The sequence below is a fragment of the Accipiter gentilis genome, chromosome 5 (genome assembly GCF_929443795.1).
Source record: "Accipiter gentilis chromosome 5, bAccGen1.1, whole genome shotgun sequence".
In the NCBI taxonomy this organism is placed as follows: domain Eukaryota; kingdom Metazoa; phylum Chordata; class Aves; order Accipitriformes; family Accipitridae; genus Astur; species Astur gentilis.
The window spans coordinates 9,600,844-9,617,737 of record NC_064884.1 but is presented as its reverse complement, the minus strand read 5'-3'; the positions used below and the strand labels follow the sequence as shown (position 1 = coordinate 9,617,737).

Genomic DNA, 16,894 nt, shown 5'->3' with positions numbered 1-16,894 from the left:
GGGGCAGCCCTGCCACCGGCCCCCCGTTCGCTTGCGGCCAGGTGAGGCAGGTGGGAGCCAGGCTGGGGCTGGGGGGGCAGCCACCCACCTTCCTGCTAGTGCCCAGAGCTGGCCTGTAGCCCCACAGCATCAGGAGTCACCCGGCGGGGCCATGGCCCCCCACACCGATGCAGGAGAACCCCAAATCTGCACATGCAATTAGACATGGGCAGCAGGGGCTGCAATGTGCTCACAGCAACACAGGGCCCCCAGGTGGGTGGATGCATAAATCCAGACCTGGCCCAGAGTGATTCCTCCCAGCCAAGTGCCCCCAAGATCCCACCGGGTCTCTGCCGCTCACAGGCAACGCACAGATGCTGTCTGAGGCTGGGGGACACCGGGAGAAAGGATGGTGCTCAGCCAGACCCTGAAGGAAGGAGGTCAGCAGCATGTGCCCATGGTAGATCACTTTTTATTAAGGTTTGTTATTATAAAAATATATCATAAAACATTGTGGCACGTTTGTCCATTTCCACTCCGGGGCAGAGGCACTGAAAGGCCTGGGCAGAGAGGGCTCCATCCATCGCACCACTGCTCTGGCTGCGGCGTGGGGAAGCCAGAAACCGCTCCCTGGAGGAAAAGTCCTCCCTTGGGCTGGGACAGAACCAGGGACGCACCAAGCAATGGCTGGGGACAGAGGCATTCGCTGCCCTGCATCCAATGGTCTTCAGGGACATGGGAACGAGAAAGAAAAACTGAAAGCAAGACCCAAAAAAAAAAAAAAAAAAAAGAAGGAAGACTGAGTCTCTTCTGTCACTCCTTTCCGATCCGATGGAGGTAAAGCGTCCCTCCAGGCAGCGTGAGTGAACATCCCGACCGTGCCGCCCTGCACAGGGATTTGCCGTGGGAGGATGTCACCTCTCATTGCCCGGCTGTCTCCTTGTCCCCGCAGGCACCTGCCAGAAGCGGCGGCACTTTGGGTATGGTTTGGTGGCACTTTGGGCTTCAGTTACAGTTTGCAGGTGCTTATTCCAAGAGTCACCGTCCCTAGGCTGCTGCTGCGCAGCTCTAGGAAGAGGAGGCTGGGATAGAGAGTCCATGGATGGTATTTAGAGGGTCCGGAGATTTCCCCACAGGGCTGGCAGGTTTTCTGTCCACAACTGCAAGAAGGGTAGAGGTGGGGGGGGGGGGGGGGGGAATAGACAACAAGGCAGTGGATTGATGGACTCCAAGCACGTCGCTGCAGCCAGGCACATCCCACATCTGCACACATGCGGACCCTCCTCCTGTAGCCCCCCAAGAGCGGCTCTGCCTCTCTGGGCCCCCCACCCGCTTGCCCCCAGGAAAGCCACCCCTTCAGAAAGGGGCTGCCAGGCTCTGTGTATCAGACCTCTCCCGGGGAAATGGAGAGGAAAAGGGGGACGCATCCCCCGAGTGATAGGGACCGTGTTGATGACAGCCACCCCCTGCCATTGCCGGGGATCTGGATCTGCCCGGGGAGGTGACCCAGACCCATCCCAGCCACACAGAGAACACGTCCCACGCACTTTCTTAAAGCCTGTGGTTGGGGTGCCCTGGGAGGGGACTGTGCCACCAGTGCCGGGAAAGGGAAGGGGAAAGGCTCTGCCAGCTGTAGGAAAACTCCTCTTGAGCTTCTCCCCAGCCCCAGTTCATCCCAGGCACAGCCCAGCCCTGGGACGCATCACGGTGCAGGGCCCAAGGCTGGACCAGGCCCCCTGTATCCCCCCGCATCGGCCCCGCAGGGGCCTTCGGGGGGCGGGGGGAGCGGGACACGAAGCGTCCCGGGGCTGCTGCAGGCATTGGGATAAGCAGGGAGGTTTTTCTGGGAAACTACCGGCTGTGACATCGGAAAAGCTCTGAACTGGAGGGCGAAATTGCCGGGCTGAGATTGTCATTAATTTCCCTCTCGCCTTCTTTATTTCCTTCCTTGTCTCCTTCTTTCTTTCCTTCTCTCTCTGTCACTTTCCCCTCCCACTGCCTCTCCCCCTCGCCCCCCCGCGATGCGGGTACCGGGGGCCGCGGGGCCCCGGCCGCCTCGGGAGCGGTGCGGGGCCGCCAGCCCACCCCGCCGCTCCCCCCCCCCCGCCGGGCGACCGCCCGTCCTCCTCCGGCCTCCCCCCGCTCGGGGCCGGGGGCGGGGGGGGGCGTTTGGCCGGATATTTCGATATTTGGGTTGCCCCAGGTACGTAGCGGAACCAGAAAACCGATCGCGATGGAATTAAAAGAGAAAAAAAAAAAGCTTTTAAAAGAAAAGGGGGCGGGGGGGGGGGGGGAGAAAATAAAAGGAAAGAAAAAAATATGCAAAACCAAAAAACTACAAACGTTTCAAGAAAGTCTGTAGGCCTTTCGGCAGAGACAGCTTGAAGATTGGCAAGGCAGAAAAATCAAGCTCCAAGTCACTTACAATACCTCGAAAAATATACTAAATACGCGCAGGTCACCTTTCCTCCTTCGTTCGTTCGTTTTCTTTCCTTCCTTTTTTCTTTCCTTCTTTCTCTCTATCTCCTTTTCTTTCTTTTTCTTTCTTTTCCTTTCCTCTCTCTCCCTCGCTTTCTCGCGCTCCGTTTCTCTAATTTTTCAAATAATTGGTTTACAATCATCTATTTTCACCCATTGATACTCGCAATAACTCATCCCCGGGACAGCTGATGTTATAACTCGCAGCAGGTTGCCGTAGTTAGAAGCGGTAAAGGATCGTATAAAAAAAAAAAAAAAAAAAAAATAAAACCCCAGAAAACCTACAATAAAGAAATGGACTAATAAGCGGGAAGTTAATTGCGAATGTGAAAAAGAATAGAAAGTCTAATACCACGAAAAAGGAGAAAGATATCGATGGGGTTTTTATACCCAGAACAGATGAGTCGGGATTTTTAAAACGAAACCGCCCACCGAGGAAATAAAGCTTCCATCGATGAACCGAAATAATTAGCGGGAGATAAAAGAAACGTCCCAATTAACCGCCTCGAGTATATACGTTCAGCTCAAGCCCATCTGAGTCTCGGGGGGGGGGGGGGGGGGTATCTTTAAATGCTGCCCGCGCCGGGGCATTTATAACGTTAATAATTCCTAGTCGAGATCTCTGCCTTCCGCACTACCTGCACGGCTCCGCGGGAAGACGGATGCCCTTAGTCCCTCTTTTTCTCCTCTCTTTCTCGTTGTTAATACGCGGAGGAACTGGGGAAAGGCCTCCGACGTGCGGAGGGGCCGCGGGTCCTGACCCGTCCCGCAAATTCCCGGGATGAGGGGAGGGGGGGGGGGGGCGTTGAAAGCGGAGGATTCGCCCTAAAACCTCCCGCTTCCCGGGCGATTTCCAGCGCAAATGACGAGGAAAACGGACTCCCGGTTTAGAGTCCCGATGTTCGGGCTGAGGCCGGGCGGGAAGGCTCTGGGCGGGGAGGTGGGGGGGGTCTGGACCGGGACCCATCGAATACTGCGGCGGGGGGCACCGGGGGGGCTCGCACCGGCGGGCGGCAGCCGCCGGCCCGGCGGGGCCGGGTTGGGGCGGGGGGGGCGGAGAAATATTATGGATATTTAAGATAGTCAGCGAGGTAACCTCAGCCAAAGGTGGGGGGACCCGCATGGAGTCCCGTAGCCCCCGCCGCTCCTCTCCCGCCGAGGCCCCGGAGGGGGCCGCCGCCGCGTCCCCCCCCCGCCATCCCCCCCCCCCCCCCCCTCCCAGCCCCCGGCTCACCTTCCCTCCCGGGCTGCTTGAACGCCATCGCCGTGGCCAGGTCGCCGCCGTGCACCGCCACGCCGGGCCCGTGGTGGGCCAAGGGGCTACCCTGCGGCTGCCAGGGGTGGCCCGGGGGGATGTAGCCGCCGGCCGGCCCGCCGTAGACGCCGTGCTGGTTGGAGGGGGGGTAGGCGCAGGCCGGGAGGAAGCTGCCCACCGAGGAGAGCCCCGGGGCGGGCTGGGGACAGGCACAAAGAGACACGTAGGGTACGCGGGGAAGCGTGGCTGTGCGGGGAGTGGGCACCGCCGAACGCCAGCGGGGGCTCAACACAACCCGCCCGGCTCCGGGGGTAGGGGCTGCCCCTTCGGGGACGGGGAGGGGGGAGCTGGCCGCGGCGGTGCGGAGCCCGGGCGGAGGGGGCATGGGAGCAACGGGAAATCGCCGTCGCCCCCCAACCCCCCCCCCCCCCGCCTTGTCCCGTCCTGCCCCCCCCCCCCCCCCATCCCCCGGCAGTTACCTGCGGGTATTTGATATCTCCTTCCATGGCAGCCTTGTCGATGCCGTTCACTGCCTGGGCCGGGGGGAAGGCCGTCCTGTTGACGCTGGGCCAGTCTTCCATTTTGGGGGGGTAGGCAGACCCCTCTGTGCCAGCCAGAGCCCCTGGGGAGGAGAGCGCGGCGGCTCCGTTAGCGTTAGCATTCGCCCCTCCATTCCCCCCCTCCCCGGACCCGGCCGCGGCCCGAGCAGGTTTTGTCCCCCGGAGCGGGGACTGGGGTGAAACGGGGCGGGGGGGAAGCGCGGTTTTGCAAGTGCCTCTTCTTATAAACCGATGCGGGGGGCGGGGGGGGGGGGGGGGCACAGATCCGCCTCGCCTCCCCCTCTCCGCCGGCATCCGGGGACACAGCGGGGCCCGGGAAAGGCTCGGTCCTGACAGCCGAAATTAGGTGCACCCGGGTTTGGTACCCCACCGCGGGGAGAGGCTGCGCACCCCCCCCCCCCCCCCCAAAACCCTGTCCCTCGGCTCTCCCCCCCCCCGGTCAATTCCATGCTCCCGATAATTTAGGAGGCCCAATTTCTCTTCTGACGAAGGAGATTTATAAAAGTGACATCGGAATTTTAAAGATAAATGATTGCACGGAGGCAAACGCATGCGGTTGATTTACTCGGGCTATTGGAAGGATAAAAGGACTCCCACCCCCGCGCTAACACCCCCCCCCCCCCGTGCGCCACGTCCCCGTCGCCCCCAGCCCGGGGCTCGGGGCCGGGCGCTGCCGGCGCTCCCCTCGCCTCCCGCGGCCGCCCGGAGCCCCGGCCACAGCCGCCCCGCCACGCTCCTCGATTCCTCCTCCCCGGCTTGATTTTTAAGGAAAGCAGGGCAATTTCTCGGAGAGGTCCCCGGGAGCGCCGTGCCCCTTTTCTGCGGTGGCTCGCCTCCTTCTTCTCCCCCTTTCTCCTCTCCGTTGGTTGGTTTTCTCCCCTGTTTTACCCCCCTGCCATCTATTTTTTTTTCTCCTTTGCAAAGGGAAATTCAGGGCTCCGAATTTGCGGTCGGCAATCTATCATCCCTACGAAAATATTTTCCACATTTTTCATAAAAAGTTCAAGATGTCTGAGCCTCGCCGCATCTGGCCCCGCCGCCCCGTCCTGCCGGAGCGGGGTGCGGCGATCAAACAAACACATCTCCCCCCCAGCATCCCCCCCCCCCCCCCAAAAAAAAACCCAAAACCCCACGCCGGCGCGGCGCGGGGGGGGGACACGACACCCACGAAAGAGCTGCTGGCCGGGAGGGGAGCGGGCCGTGCCCCCTGCCCGGGGGCCGGGGCGCGGTACCCACCCGTCTGCTCCACGAAGGTGCGGATGCCCAGGATGTTGGTGACGGAGTGGGCCGAGGGCCAGGAGCGGGGCAGGCTGACGTGGGCCGCCGCCACGGGGGCGCCGGGGTGACCCCCCATCTTGGCGGCCGGCGAGGCCATGGGGCCGGGGTAGGGGTACTGGTAGATGTGGTTGTAGGGCAGGGCGGGCTGCGGGGGGGGCTGCTTGCCGCCGTCGTAGGGGCCGGGCTGGGAGAGGCTGCCGATTTTGTTGCGCAGGATCCTGCTGATGGAGCTGACCGAGGGCACGTTGTACTTGTCGCAGACGCCGTCCGCCAGCAGCCGGTCGCGGATCTCCCAGGCGAAGATGCCGGGGTCGCCCTGCTTGTAGTCTCGGATGTGCTTGACCACGTTGGGGGTGGTGACCCGCGGCTTGCTGCCGCCGATGGCCCCGGGCAGGATGGAGCCGGTCTCGTTGTACCGGGCCAGGATCTTGCTGACGCAGCCGTGCGAGACGCGGAGCTGGCGGCTGATGTCGCAGGGCCGGATGCCGAGCTGCGCCAGCTCCACGATCCGCAGCCGGATGGCGTTGGGCAGCGGCCGCCCGTTCACGAAGACGCCGCCCAGCTGGTTCACCTCCCCGTACGTGTGCTCTGCAGCGGCGGAGCCCGTTACCGGCGGGCACGGCGGCGGAGGGACGGGACGGGACGGGAGGGGACGGGAGGGGACGGGAGGGGACGGGACGGGAGGGACGCGCCGCCGCCGCCGCCGCCGCCCGGGTCGCGGCCCCCGCCGGGCTGCCCGGCCGGAGCACGCCTAGGCGGCAAAGCGGGCGTGGGATGGGGCTGCGGTGGGGAGGGGAAAGGGAAGGGGGCAAGAAAATGGGGTGGCGGGGATGGGGGGGGGGGGAGGAGAAGGGGGGTAAGGGGGAAAAGAGGAGAGGGGGGGAGAGGGGAAAAGGAACCGGGAGCAAGAGGAACCGGGGGAAAGGAAAAGGGGGAAAAGAAGGCAGGGGGGAGGGAAGAAAAGGGAAAGGGGGGGGAAAGGGGGGAAAGGAAAACGGGGGGGAAGGAAAAAGGGGGGAAAGGAAAAAGGGGGGAAAAGAAAAAGGGGGGAAAAGAAAAAGAGGGGAAAGGAAAAAGAGGGGAAAGGAAAAAGGGGGGAGAAGAAAAGGGGGGAGAAGAAAAGGGGGGGAAGAAAAGGGGGGGAAGAAAAGGGGGGAAAGAAAAGGGGGGAAAGAAAAGGGGGGAAAGAAAAGGGGGAAAGAAAAGGGGGAGAGGAAGGGAGGGGGGAGAAAAGGGGAAAAGGCGGAAAGGGAAAGGGGGAAAAAGAAATGGGGAACAAGAAGGGAGAAGGGGAAAAAAGAAGAGGAAAGGAAAGGAAAGGAAAGGAAAGGAAAGGAAAGGAAAGGAAAGGAAAGGAAAGGAAAGGAAAGGAAAGGAAAGGAAAGGAAAGGAAAGGAAAGGAAAGGAAAGGAAAGGAAAGGAAAGGAAAGGAAAGGAAAGGAAAGGAAAGGAAAGGAAAGGAAAGGAAAGGAAAGGAAAGGAAAGGAAAGGAAAGGAAAGGAAAGGAAAGGAAAGGAAAGGAAAATGAGAACGAGAGAGAAACGGAGAAAGAGAGAAACGGAAAGAAAGGTAAGGAGGAACAAAGCGAGAAAAAGGAGAAATAAAGACACACAAGAAAAGCAGGGGGGAAGAAAAAGACAGAAAAAAAGGAGGAGGAAAAAAAAAAAAGACAGGAAAAAGGAGAAGCGAGGAGGACGGGAGAAAGAACCGAAAGAAGGGAGCCGAGCGAACGAGAGGGAAGCGGGCAGCCGAGAGCCTTCCCGGCCGGGCACGTCGTGCCGGACCCCCGCCCGCCGCCACGACGGACCGGAGGGCCGCTCCGCAGCCCGGGCCGCAGCGACGGACCCCCTCCCGCCGCCCCCCCCTCCCGCCCGGTGCACCCCCCCCCGCCCCCGCCCCCCCTCCGCCAAGCGATACGGCGGAGCCCGTCCCGCAGCCCGTCCCGCAGCCCTCCCCGCCGCCGCCCGCGCTTACCCATCGCCCGGCGCCGGGGGAGCTCCGCTCCGCCCGGGGAGGGGGCACCGCCTGCCTGCCGCGCCGCAGCCGCAGCCGCAGCCCCGGCCCCGGCCCCGGCCGCCGCCGCCGGCCCGGCATAGAGGGCCCGGGGAGCGGCGGAGGGCGGGCCGGCTGGGCGGGAGCCGGCGGCGGGGCGGCGGGGGTGTCCTGGCGGCGCCGGGCCGGTTCCCCGCTCGCGGGGAGCCCCCGCCGCTACTTGGGATCAATTTGACGTGGGAAACACGTCAATCTCGGCCGTCACGGTGGAGGCGCCGCCGCCGGCCGCCCATTGGCTCCCGCGCCGCTCCTAAATGGCCGCGGCCGCCGCTCCCCGCCGCGGAGAGGGGGGGGGGGGGGAACGGGGGGCGGGGGGGGGGGACGACGACGACGGGGGGCAGGCACCCTCCGCCCGCCCCCGCGGGGCCAGCGCCCCGCCACGGCCGGGGCTGCCCGCCCCATCCCCACGGGACGCTCGCCCCCACCCCCCCGGGACCGTTTTAGGGCTGCGGGAAGGCGGAGCGGGGTCGACCGTGGGGGTGCCCACGACCCCCCCCCCCCCTTCTTCCTTGAGGCGGCAAGATCCCCCGCCGGCCCCCTCCCCGCCCTCGTTCCCACGCGTGACGCGGACACGCGGGCCGGGGCGCAGCCCCGGCACCTGCCCGGCCTCCAGCCCCGACGGCCGCCGCGGGGCCGGGACCCACGGGCGGGGACATCGCCGGGGGCTCCGGGCGTGGGGGTGGAGGGAGAAGATTGTGGTTTCGGGGGGAGCCGCCGGTGCCGGTGCGGCCCGGGGGCGAGGGGCTGCGCTTGGCAGCGGTGGGGGGGGGAGGGCGGCGTTTGCTGCGGGCCGGGGCCGGACACCTTCCCCGGCTGGCTTCCACTGCCGCCCACCCCGCATCGAAATCCGCCTTTTTCTTACCCGAATAGTAACGCCCGAGAGCAGCCTCGTACAACGTGGATGGGGCGAGCGTTTGGGGGATTTCCGTGGATTCCCCCACCCCCTCCACCCCCCGCCCCAGGAAAGCTCTATCGTGAGTGTTTCCCCGCAAACGACTGAAAGGGCGGGGGGGGGGGGGGGGGGGGAGAGCGGGGAAAGCCGCCTCGCAGCCAGCCGCGGGTATCGCCTTCGCCACCGCATCGAAAACCCGCTCCTCTTCGGGCTTGAACGGGGGGGGGTCGGGGGAAGAGGCGGGCGGCGGCGCCGGGCAGCGGCGGGCGGGCAGCCCCCACCGCCCCGGGCTCCGGCCTCGCCGCCGGCAGCGCGGGCAGCGGCGGGCGGGAGAGGCAAACGGCGTCTCCTGCCAGGGGCACGACATGCGTGGCGGGGGGGGGGGGTCGGGCGGGCAGGGGGAGAAGCCCCCAGGCGGTGCCCACTCGGCCGCCCCCTCCTCCGCCCCGCGCCGCATCGAAGCCCTGCGCTCTCGCCGGCGTCGGGGCGGACGGTGCCGCCCGAGCGTTGGAAATCGGTCGTGGGGAAAAGAGAGCGGATCGATTAAAGAGCGGCTGAGAATCGCAAAGGGCCGGGTGCCCCCTGCTTGCCTTCCCCCTCCCCTCCGGCCCCGGCTGCGGCCCCCGGGGCAGCGCCGTGGCGCTGAGTTTGCCGTTCTCAGCCCGCGGCGGAGCGGGGCCGGAGCGGCTGCCGGCAGCCTGCGGGAAGGAGACAATCGAAAGGCGGCCGAGGAAACGGGGTGTCTCTCTCCCTGCCCCGGTAATCCAACGGGACGATTTTTTCGGGGCATGCGGGGGTCCCCTCCCACCCCCCGAAGAACGTCTTCCCGCGGGGGACCGTGCCCAGCCCGCAGCCGGGCCCGCGGCGAGGGGCGGAGGGGAGGGGGCAGGAGCCGGGGGGCCGGCGGCCGGGGAAGCCGGACAGGGACCCCTCGGGAGAAGCCGCGGAGCAGCAGCCTGGGCCGTGCGGGCTCCGGCGGCGCGGAGCTCCCCACCGCGCCCGCGGTAGGAAAGGGAGGCCGGCGGGCTCGGCCCGGTGTACGAGGGGGCCCGCGGATTCTGCGCGCTCCTTCTCCTCCCGGAGCTGGGGGGGGGGGGCTCCTCTTACCGTGGTGCGCCCACCCGCGCACACGCGTGACCGCAGCCAGCTTGCAGCCCGGCTCCGCGGGGATGGGGTGCCGGGGGAGGCTTTCAGCAGGTGTTTAAAGAAGAAGAAAAACCAAAATATGCCCGCCCCGCCGCAGAAGCAACCCGCACCCGGCCCCAGCCAGCCCCTCCACCGGGCACCTGCAGCGGGAGAGGCCCGCGCACGGCCTGCGGCTCCCCGCCGCATCCCCCCGTGGCTCTTCCCCGCTCCCGCCGGGCCCCCGGGGAGCGGCCCGGGGGCTGCCCCGGTGGCCTCTGGCTCCGCAGGCTTTGAGCCAGACAGGACAAGGGGCTGGCATCAGTAGAGGCGTCGGACGAGGTGTCCGCGGGGCTGCGCGGCTGCCTTGTACCGGCGGGAGAGCGTCCTCCCAGGCCCGGGCGGGTGCAGGCGTGCGAGTGGGGAAGGAAAGGCGGGAGCAGAAAAGCAGAAGAAAACGAAGAGGGAGAAGGAGAAGGAAACGAAGAGAGAGAAGGAGAAGAAAAAGAAGAAGGAGGAAAAGAATAATAAAAAGAAAACGAAGGAAGCAAAGAAGAGGGAGAAGGAGAAGAAAAAGAAGAAGGAGGAGGAGAAGAATAAAAAGAAAACGAAGAAAGAAAAGAAGGAGGAGGAAAACAAGAATAAAAAGAAAATGAAGTAGAAGAAGGAAGAGAAGTAGAAAGCGAAGAGGGAAAAGAAAGGGAAAAAAAAGAAAAAAGGGAAAAGAAAATAAAAAAGAAAAAGGGGAAAAGAAAAAGAAAAGAGGAAAATAAAAAGAAGAAAACGAATTAAAAGAGACGAGGAAAGGGCAGGGGGCTGCGGGGAGCCGGGCAGGGCGGGGCCGGCGGGGCAGCCGGCAGGCCGGCGCAGGTAGGGCTGCGGGCGTTGGGGGGGGGGTCCTCTTCTCTCCCCCCCCCGCCCCGCAGAGGCCGCTAAGAGGGAAGGACAACGAGCCCCCGGTGCAGCCGGCCCGGGCGAGCCGAGCCCAACCGAGCCGGGCCCGGTGGCAGGGCCCGCGGCCCCGGGGAACCGCTCTCCCGCTGCTGATGCCAACCCGGCTCCCCAAACGCTGGATAAAGCGATTAATCCCACCACCACCCCCCCCCCCCAATGCTCTCCGTGGTGCTCAGCGCCCTACGGACAGCTGGGGACAGCTCCCGGGGGCTGCCCGGCACCCCCAAACCTGCTGCCCCCCCTGGGCCGAGCCCCTCCCGCCCACTCCCCCCCCCCCCCCCCCCCGCCCTTGCTCTGAGATGGTTTTAATTTGCTCCGGCTCTCTTTTTCCCTGCCGCCCCCTCTTCCTCCACTCCTCTCTCGGCTTAGCCCAGCTCCCTTCCTCCTCCACTTTTGATTTAGTGTCCTGAGCTCATGGTCCGGTATGGAAAATATTAGGCTGGGGCTAAAGCTTTGGAGTGGGGGGGTGCCACAGGGGGGCGAGGGACAGGCTAGGAAACCCACCCCCGGAGCGGGGGCAGCAGCCCCCCGGGAGCTCTCTGCTCGGGAGGGTGCCCTGCCGCTACCTCTCCGCCAGCACTTTGCTCCTCGGCCCACAAAGTGATAAATACTTTTTTAAAAAAATTATTTTAAAAATATTCTTTTCTTTCTACTGCTGCGACGGAAAGCTCAGGAAAATCCCCTTATTCTAACCATATTGGCAAAAGCTGCTGGACATTTGTGGATATTTTTACACCGTGCCTTCCGAGGAGCTGGGCTTCTCGTGAGGGACGCACGATTTTGCATTGTTAGTTTTGCTGAATAAAAATATATATCGGCCGTGAAGCAGGTAGCTCTGAAAGCTTTTTCTTTATTTTTAAATAGAAAGATCAAGAATATTGCTCTACTGCGGCAGCCATCAACTAGTATAGTTAAAGGTAGGGGTTCCCGTGTGTTTCCCCGTTATTTACTCTATACTCATTAATGATTCAGAAATGCTGGGGCTCTTAGGGGGGATATTTAGTTTAGTCATGGTTATGGAGCTCATTTTCTGTCACGATCAATCAAAATTGGAAAATCCTATTGCAGCGGGTTCAAAACGAGTGCCTGTTCACAAAAGGCACGCTGCAAAGCATAATGTTTCTCCCTTGCAAAGTGGAGTGCAATATTATCTGGGTGCCTGTGCGTGTGCTTTTTGTGTCAGAAGGATCACAAAATTACTTCTGACAATTTTTTTTCTTGAGCATTTTGACACTGGCTAAATATAGAGCGTTGAACTCTCCCGCTGTCACGACAAAAAAAAATGCTTTCTGTTTTCTGAAGAAAAGGCTTTGAGAGCTCACAAAATAAAATCATTCTTCAAAGCTTCATGTACTGTCTGAGCCATTTTGTTTAATCATATATTTCAGCTTGGTAAAGGCCACAGGTTGAGTAATTAACAATAACTTGGTTTCATTTGTCAAAAGCAATTTAGCTGTCTAAAATATACTCCACTGCAAGCCAGCAGTCTCCTCAATTCCACATGGAGAGGAAAAAAAAAAAAAAACCAAAACCCCCAGATTTGTAGGTTTGGAATTTTTTTCTAAAGACTGAATTTTGATCACAGTGCTAGTCAGCTTCTTAAAGTGAAAATGATAGCAGGATCCTCGATCCTGAATAAAGTCAGCCCAGTTCTTGTGTAAAACGTTGCCGACCTGAGGCCAATGCAGATCATTTAAAATTATTGCCTTTGCTTAAATAAATAGCAGTGGATATATCCTACCTGTCTTTTTACTGACAGTATCATTATTTTCTTCTCCTTTCCTGCCTGTAAACCATTTCAGATGACTTGTAAGTCACTGCGGCTGGATTTGAAATCTCTTTTAATGCCCTGAGAAGCACGTAGGCAGCGGGAGGGGGTTTTTTTCCGCTACCGTCTGCGTCCATCACCTGCAGAGATGCACCGTTGCAGGCCGTCACCTTAGCTTACTAGGCACTGAAATTTTAAAAATACAAAGCAGTTGGAGAACAATATTCAACAAGTCTCAACGTGAACAGCACGCAGAGGTCTTGCTGGAGGGGAGGCTTGCGGGCTGTCAGTAGAAGCGGGCGAGCGGGACGGGGACTGCCTGCTCTGGCTGGCTGTGTCTCAAAGGAGGGGGCAAACCGAAGCCTCTTCCCTGCAAAGGCTTAATACTGCGAAAAAGACATCTGTCAGGCGTATGCGAGGGGGACTGGCTTGCAGGAACGGCTTCATTAAACGGCAGGGTCGGTATTGAAATTCAGTTCAGCTGCCTGGGGATGGACGGGGATGGACTGCCCCGCTCCTCTCTGCCGGCGAGGGGGCTGCAGCAGTGGGTGTCTCCGAGGACAGGAGCCTTGGGGAAACACCACCCCGCCACAGCATTGCAGCTCCAGGCTCTCTTCCCAGCGGGGGAGTTTGGGGAGGATGAAGGGCGTGCACCCAGCCTTTAAAAAGCAGGTATGGAACCCTAATTCTGCACAGGACAGCACTGCTCTCCCCACGCTCACGCAGCGTCTCACACCGCTGGCCACAGTGGCATGGCATCAGGGGCAAAAATCCCGAGGCTACCAGCTGAGCATCTGTCTCTTCTTCTGGCTTTGTTAGGGCTTAGATTCAAACCATGGTGGAAGCCACACTCCGGCATGTAAAGTTGTTGCACAGGCTCTGGGCAGGTGCTGTACGGTTCGCAGGCAGTGCGTTCGTCCCTGGGTCCCTGGGGCGCATGGCAGCGCCTGGTCTGCTTCCACGGGTAGGAAACGAGGTCTTGCGCCACAGCCACGCTGGCTGCAGGCCAGGAGGCAGATACCCGTGTCCTTCTGTGGTATACAGCCTTCACGGGGGAAATCAGAGCCAAGCGCTTTTCAATTTCCTTGGTTTGCCAAGCCCATTGCAAAAAGACACCTTTCAGCTTCTGCATTCAGGTCCTTCCTTTCCATCCTGCCTTTACGACATTTAAGACATCGCCTGCACGGCCCCTCCCGCGCTCTTCTCGGGTCAAGAGCAAACAGCCATCCCTCTCCTGCAAATGCTTATCCAGCCCCAGCGCCACACCGTGCTGAGAACTGACAATCCTTGTGACTTTGGTGGGAGCTGTGGGTGCTGTGAGAGATGGCCAACACCTTCTCAGATTAAGTCCTTATCTCCTGCCTGGCCAGCTGCCCCAGAGACCACTGGAGTCAGCGTCTGCCTCTCTGTTCACTTCAGTGAATATTTCATTGGTCCTACCGTGCACCGAAAGAGAAACAAAAAAAAAAAAAAAAAAAAAAATCCAGATATTTTCCTTTAGATTAAGGTCTTGCTTAATGTTAAGCCCATATGGAAATCTTTGCCTGAGTGTAAATCTCTGCAAGATCAGCTTATTAGCTTATGCCCAACTTTGCAAACAAACGCCGCACGTGCTCGCCGACAGAAGGGATGAAGGGCTGCTAAACCTATTCCTTTGTTTTCTTATTGAAATGGTTTTCTCATGACCATAATGAAGTGGGAAGGCCGCACACTTGGCAAAGAAACGGATGTTAAGTTGTGCTGGTGGAAAAACACATCGCGTAGGCTGAAATAGCACCGGGTCGGCTTGTTGCATTTGGCACCGCGTGTACGGAGAGCGGCTGCACGCTGAACGGCGTGCACGCGGCCCCAGGGGAAGAGTGGGGAATCTCCTCCTTGTGGAAAATATTTCAGATGAGGTTCGGATACCTTTACCCATGCTTACAGTCAGCTACTCTTTATGGCACAGATCCATCCGGCACAGCATCCACCGGCTCTCAGAGACGGTCCTCCATCGGTTTCGTGCGGGATCTTCTCATCCCTGGCGAGTCCTGGAGAAGGACCACGGGGGAAAAGGAGGGGACATACATCAGGGTGACCTGAGCCAATGGTTTGGAAGAAAGGCCAGATAAATAATCCGCTCAGATCTTTCAGAGGAATAACCTGCCCTGTCTATCAGACAGCGACGGGCTCCACAAACCTGAGGACGAGGTCTCACCTGAGGCTGGGCTCTCCTCCTGGTGCGAGTCTGCGGCCAGCAGAGGGGCAGCTGATGCAAACACCAGCCGGGGCAGCTTCGGGGGACAAGCGTGGCCCCCACCTCCCACGTCACCTGCTCCGCCAGCTGCAAAAACATGCCTCACACCCCCCTTGCTGGCAGCTGTGGCAGAAGAAGGGACCTTCCTCATGCGTTTTGGTCAGTGTCTGGTTTGGCGTTAAGGGTGGGGAAGGATGCAACAGGTTAAATTTTATAGTGCTGGGCTATGAATATAAGGGAGCTTCTGCAGCTCTTTACGACTTGGTGCCACACTTCATAGCTCTTAACGAGGGCACTGTATGAGGCATGCGCTCAGCGTGGTGTTCCAGCAAGCCAAGAGCTGTGTTTCACAGTGTCATACCAAAGCATTTCACGGAGTTCAGAGCCATTTAGTGGCAGGTAAACTCCTTTCAGGGATCATTTCACAGCAGAAACTTGTATCAATATGAAAATGCACTGAGGTAGCAAGGCAAGAGTGAGGTGAGCGGCAGAGAACATTATAACCATCATAAAGACTCTGAGTAATCACTGCAAAACTCTGTTTATTTCTCCCTCTATGTGGCACAGGGGATATAAAATAGGATTTACAGCACGTAAAGCTGTGAAGAGCTGCCTTGTCCATTCTAGCCGGCCCCTTTGGCCCTGAAGCACCTCTCTGGGGACCGCCCCGGTGATGCTCCCTTTGCTTCTCATTCCTGCCCACACATGCCGGCAGTGTGCTCCTCTCACAACGCCCTTAAAATTAAAGATGGGGGGCGGGGAAATATACCTTACCTTCACTGCCCTGGAAACCGAGCAAAGACTGAGAGCAGGCATTGTGAGCAGCAGCCTGCCTTGCATGAAGGCACAGCCCTTCCTCCTTCTCCACCTCCTCCTCCTCCTCCTCCTTCTCCCATGAGTGCAGCAGCTAAACCCCGCAGTTCCCCCCACAGAGCTGCGGTGCCGATGCACTCACAGTCCTGTAGTATTTGCTTCATGCATCCCTAATTAAATATTGCCAGCTTCCAGAGCTGATTTGCCAGGTTTGCCTGTATTCTCGCTCCCCGCCTCCTGGCTACAGCAATGCACCGTGACCTGGGCACGAAGCTCTCGGGGCCAGCGGGATTTTTCTCAAGGCTTCATCTCAGCCAGGGGTTCTCCATCGGGTCATTCGGTGCAGCTCTGACACCAAAACAACAGCATGGCCGGAGGGATGAGCTGCGGGTGATGGGAGGGAAACCCAAACTTTCTGATGGGAGGAAGGAGCATCAGCTCCTCCCATCCCCTTTGCTCGGAGGGACGTGCTGTATATCGTGGTCCTTGGCCAGGCAGATGAGGCTGATGGTACAACCGCAGTCCTTTTCCCCTGCCGTAGAAAAGAGGGAAAGCCTGTGATGCGGCTGGCAATGCCGCTTTGGAGGAACTACTTCAAATGTGACTGGCAGCAGCTGGAGCCCAATATTAGAAGTGAGCCTGTGTAAGACACTTTCCCATCCTTCTTGGTGAAGGCAGTGTTTGCCCCAGGCTGATACTGGCTTTATGCCCTGCTCCCTTAATAAAAGCACCCACAGATAGTGACGGGTGCTGCACAGCATCGGTACCAAATGGGGTCGTGCTTGGGCATGAATTATTTTGGAATGGAAGCTATTTCTCAGTTCCCCTTGTCTCCCTGAATCTACACGGCTGGCAAGAGATGATGAAAATAAACCAAAAAATAGTTATTTATGTCCCGATAAATTGTTTTCATTGAAGTCTTTCTCCAGGGAAAAAAAAAGTCTGAGCAAAATGGGTCGGTTTTTTGCAGGGGTGTGGGGTTGAGTAGAAATGTTCTGAGGTGCAAAAGACGGGTTTCTGACTGGGTTTTTTTGCCAGACAAGAGAAAATGACTAGTCCTGTATGGCTGGAAAAGTTTTATTTTCATTTCAGGGGAAAGCCAAAATATTTTTTGATCTCTCTGGTTTGGGTTTGATGGGAGGTGCTCTGTTAGTTTGCTTTGAAAGACGGGAAAAAACCTCCTAGTTTGTCTCATTTCAATTTTTTCCTGGAAAGCAGATGCAACATTTTGCAGTAAGCTCTTGTAAAAAATACATTCATGGCACTGGTCTGCAGCTGTGAGGGCATATGGAATGGGAGAAGAGCTGCTGAATATCATGATAGTGTTTTCACAGCCACTTCTTCAAACCAGAACCTCACTTTCAATCCTGCCCTGAAACCTTCCATCTCCTCCTGGCCCCTCTTCACCTCTGCCTCAGTGGTCGTCCCTGCTGGGCAGAACCCAAGCCCAGACCTGGTTTCACTGGCATGTGTTGGGATATAGTTCATACAGACATTGTTTGAAATC

General features: G+C 59.5%; 1 protein-coding gene across 1 annotated transcript; it reads right to left on the bottom strand.

The window, feature by feature from the left end:
• Positions 1-446: 446 nt before the first annotated feature.
• PAX1 (paired box 1) lies at positions 447-7,822 on the bottom strand. The gene is made up of 5 exons (XM_049801146.1): positions 7,525-7,822; positions 5,509-6,138; positions 4,192-4,334; positions 3,692-3,911; positions 447-1,139 (listed from the first exon to the last, which is right to left on the bottom strand). Exons 1-5 carry the CDS (start codon positions 7,526-7,528, stop codon positions 1,048-1,050), a joined length of 1,089 nt encoding a protein of 362 aa, XP_049657103.1. The 5' UTR covers positions 7,529-7,822; the 3' UTR covers positions 447-1,047.
• Positions 7,823-16,894: the final 9,072 nt, after the last annotated feature.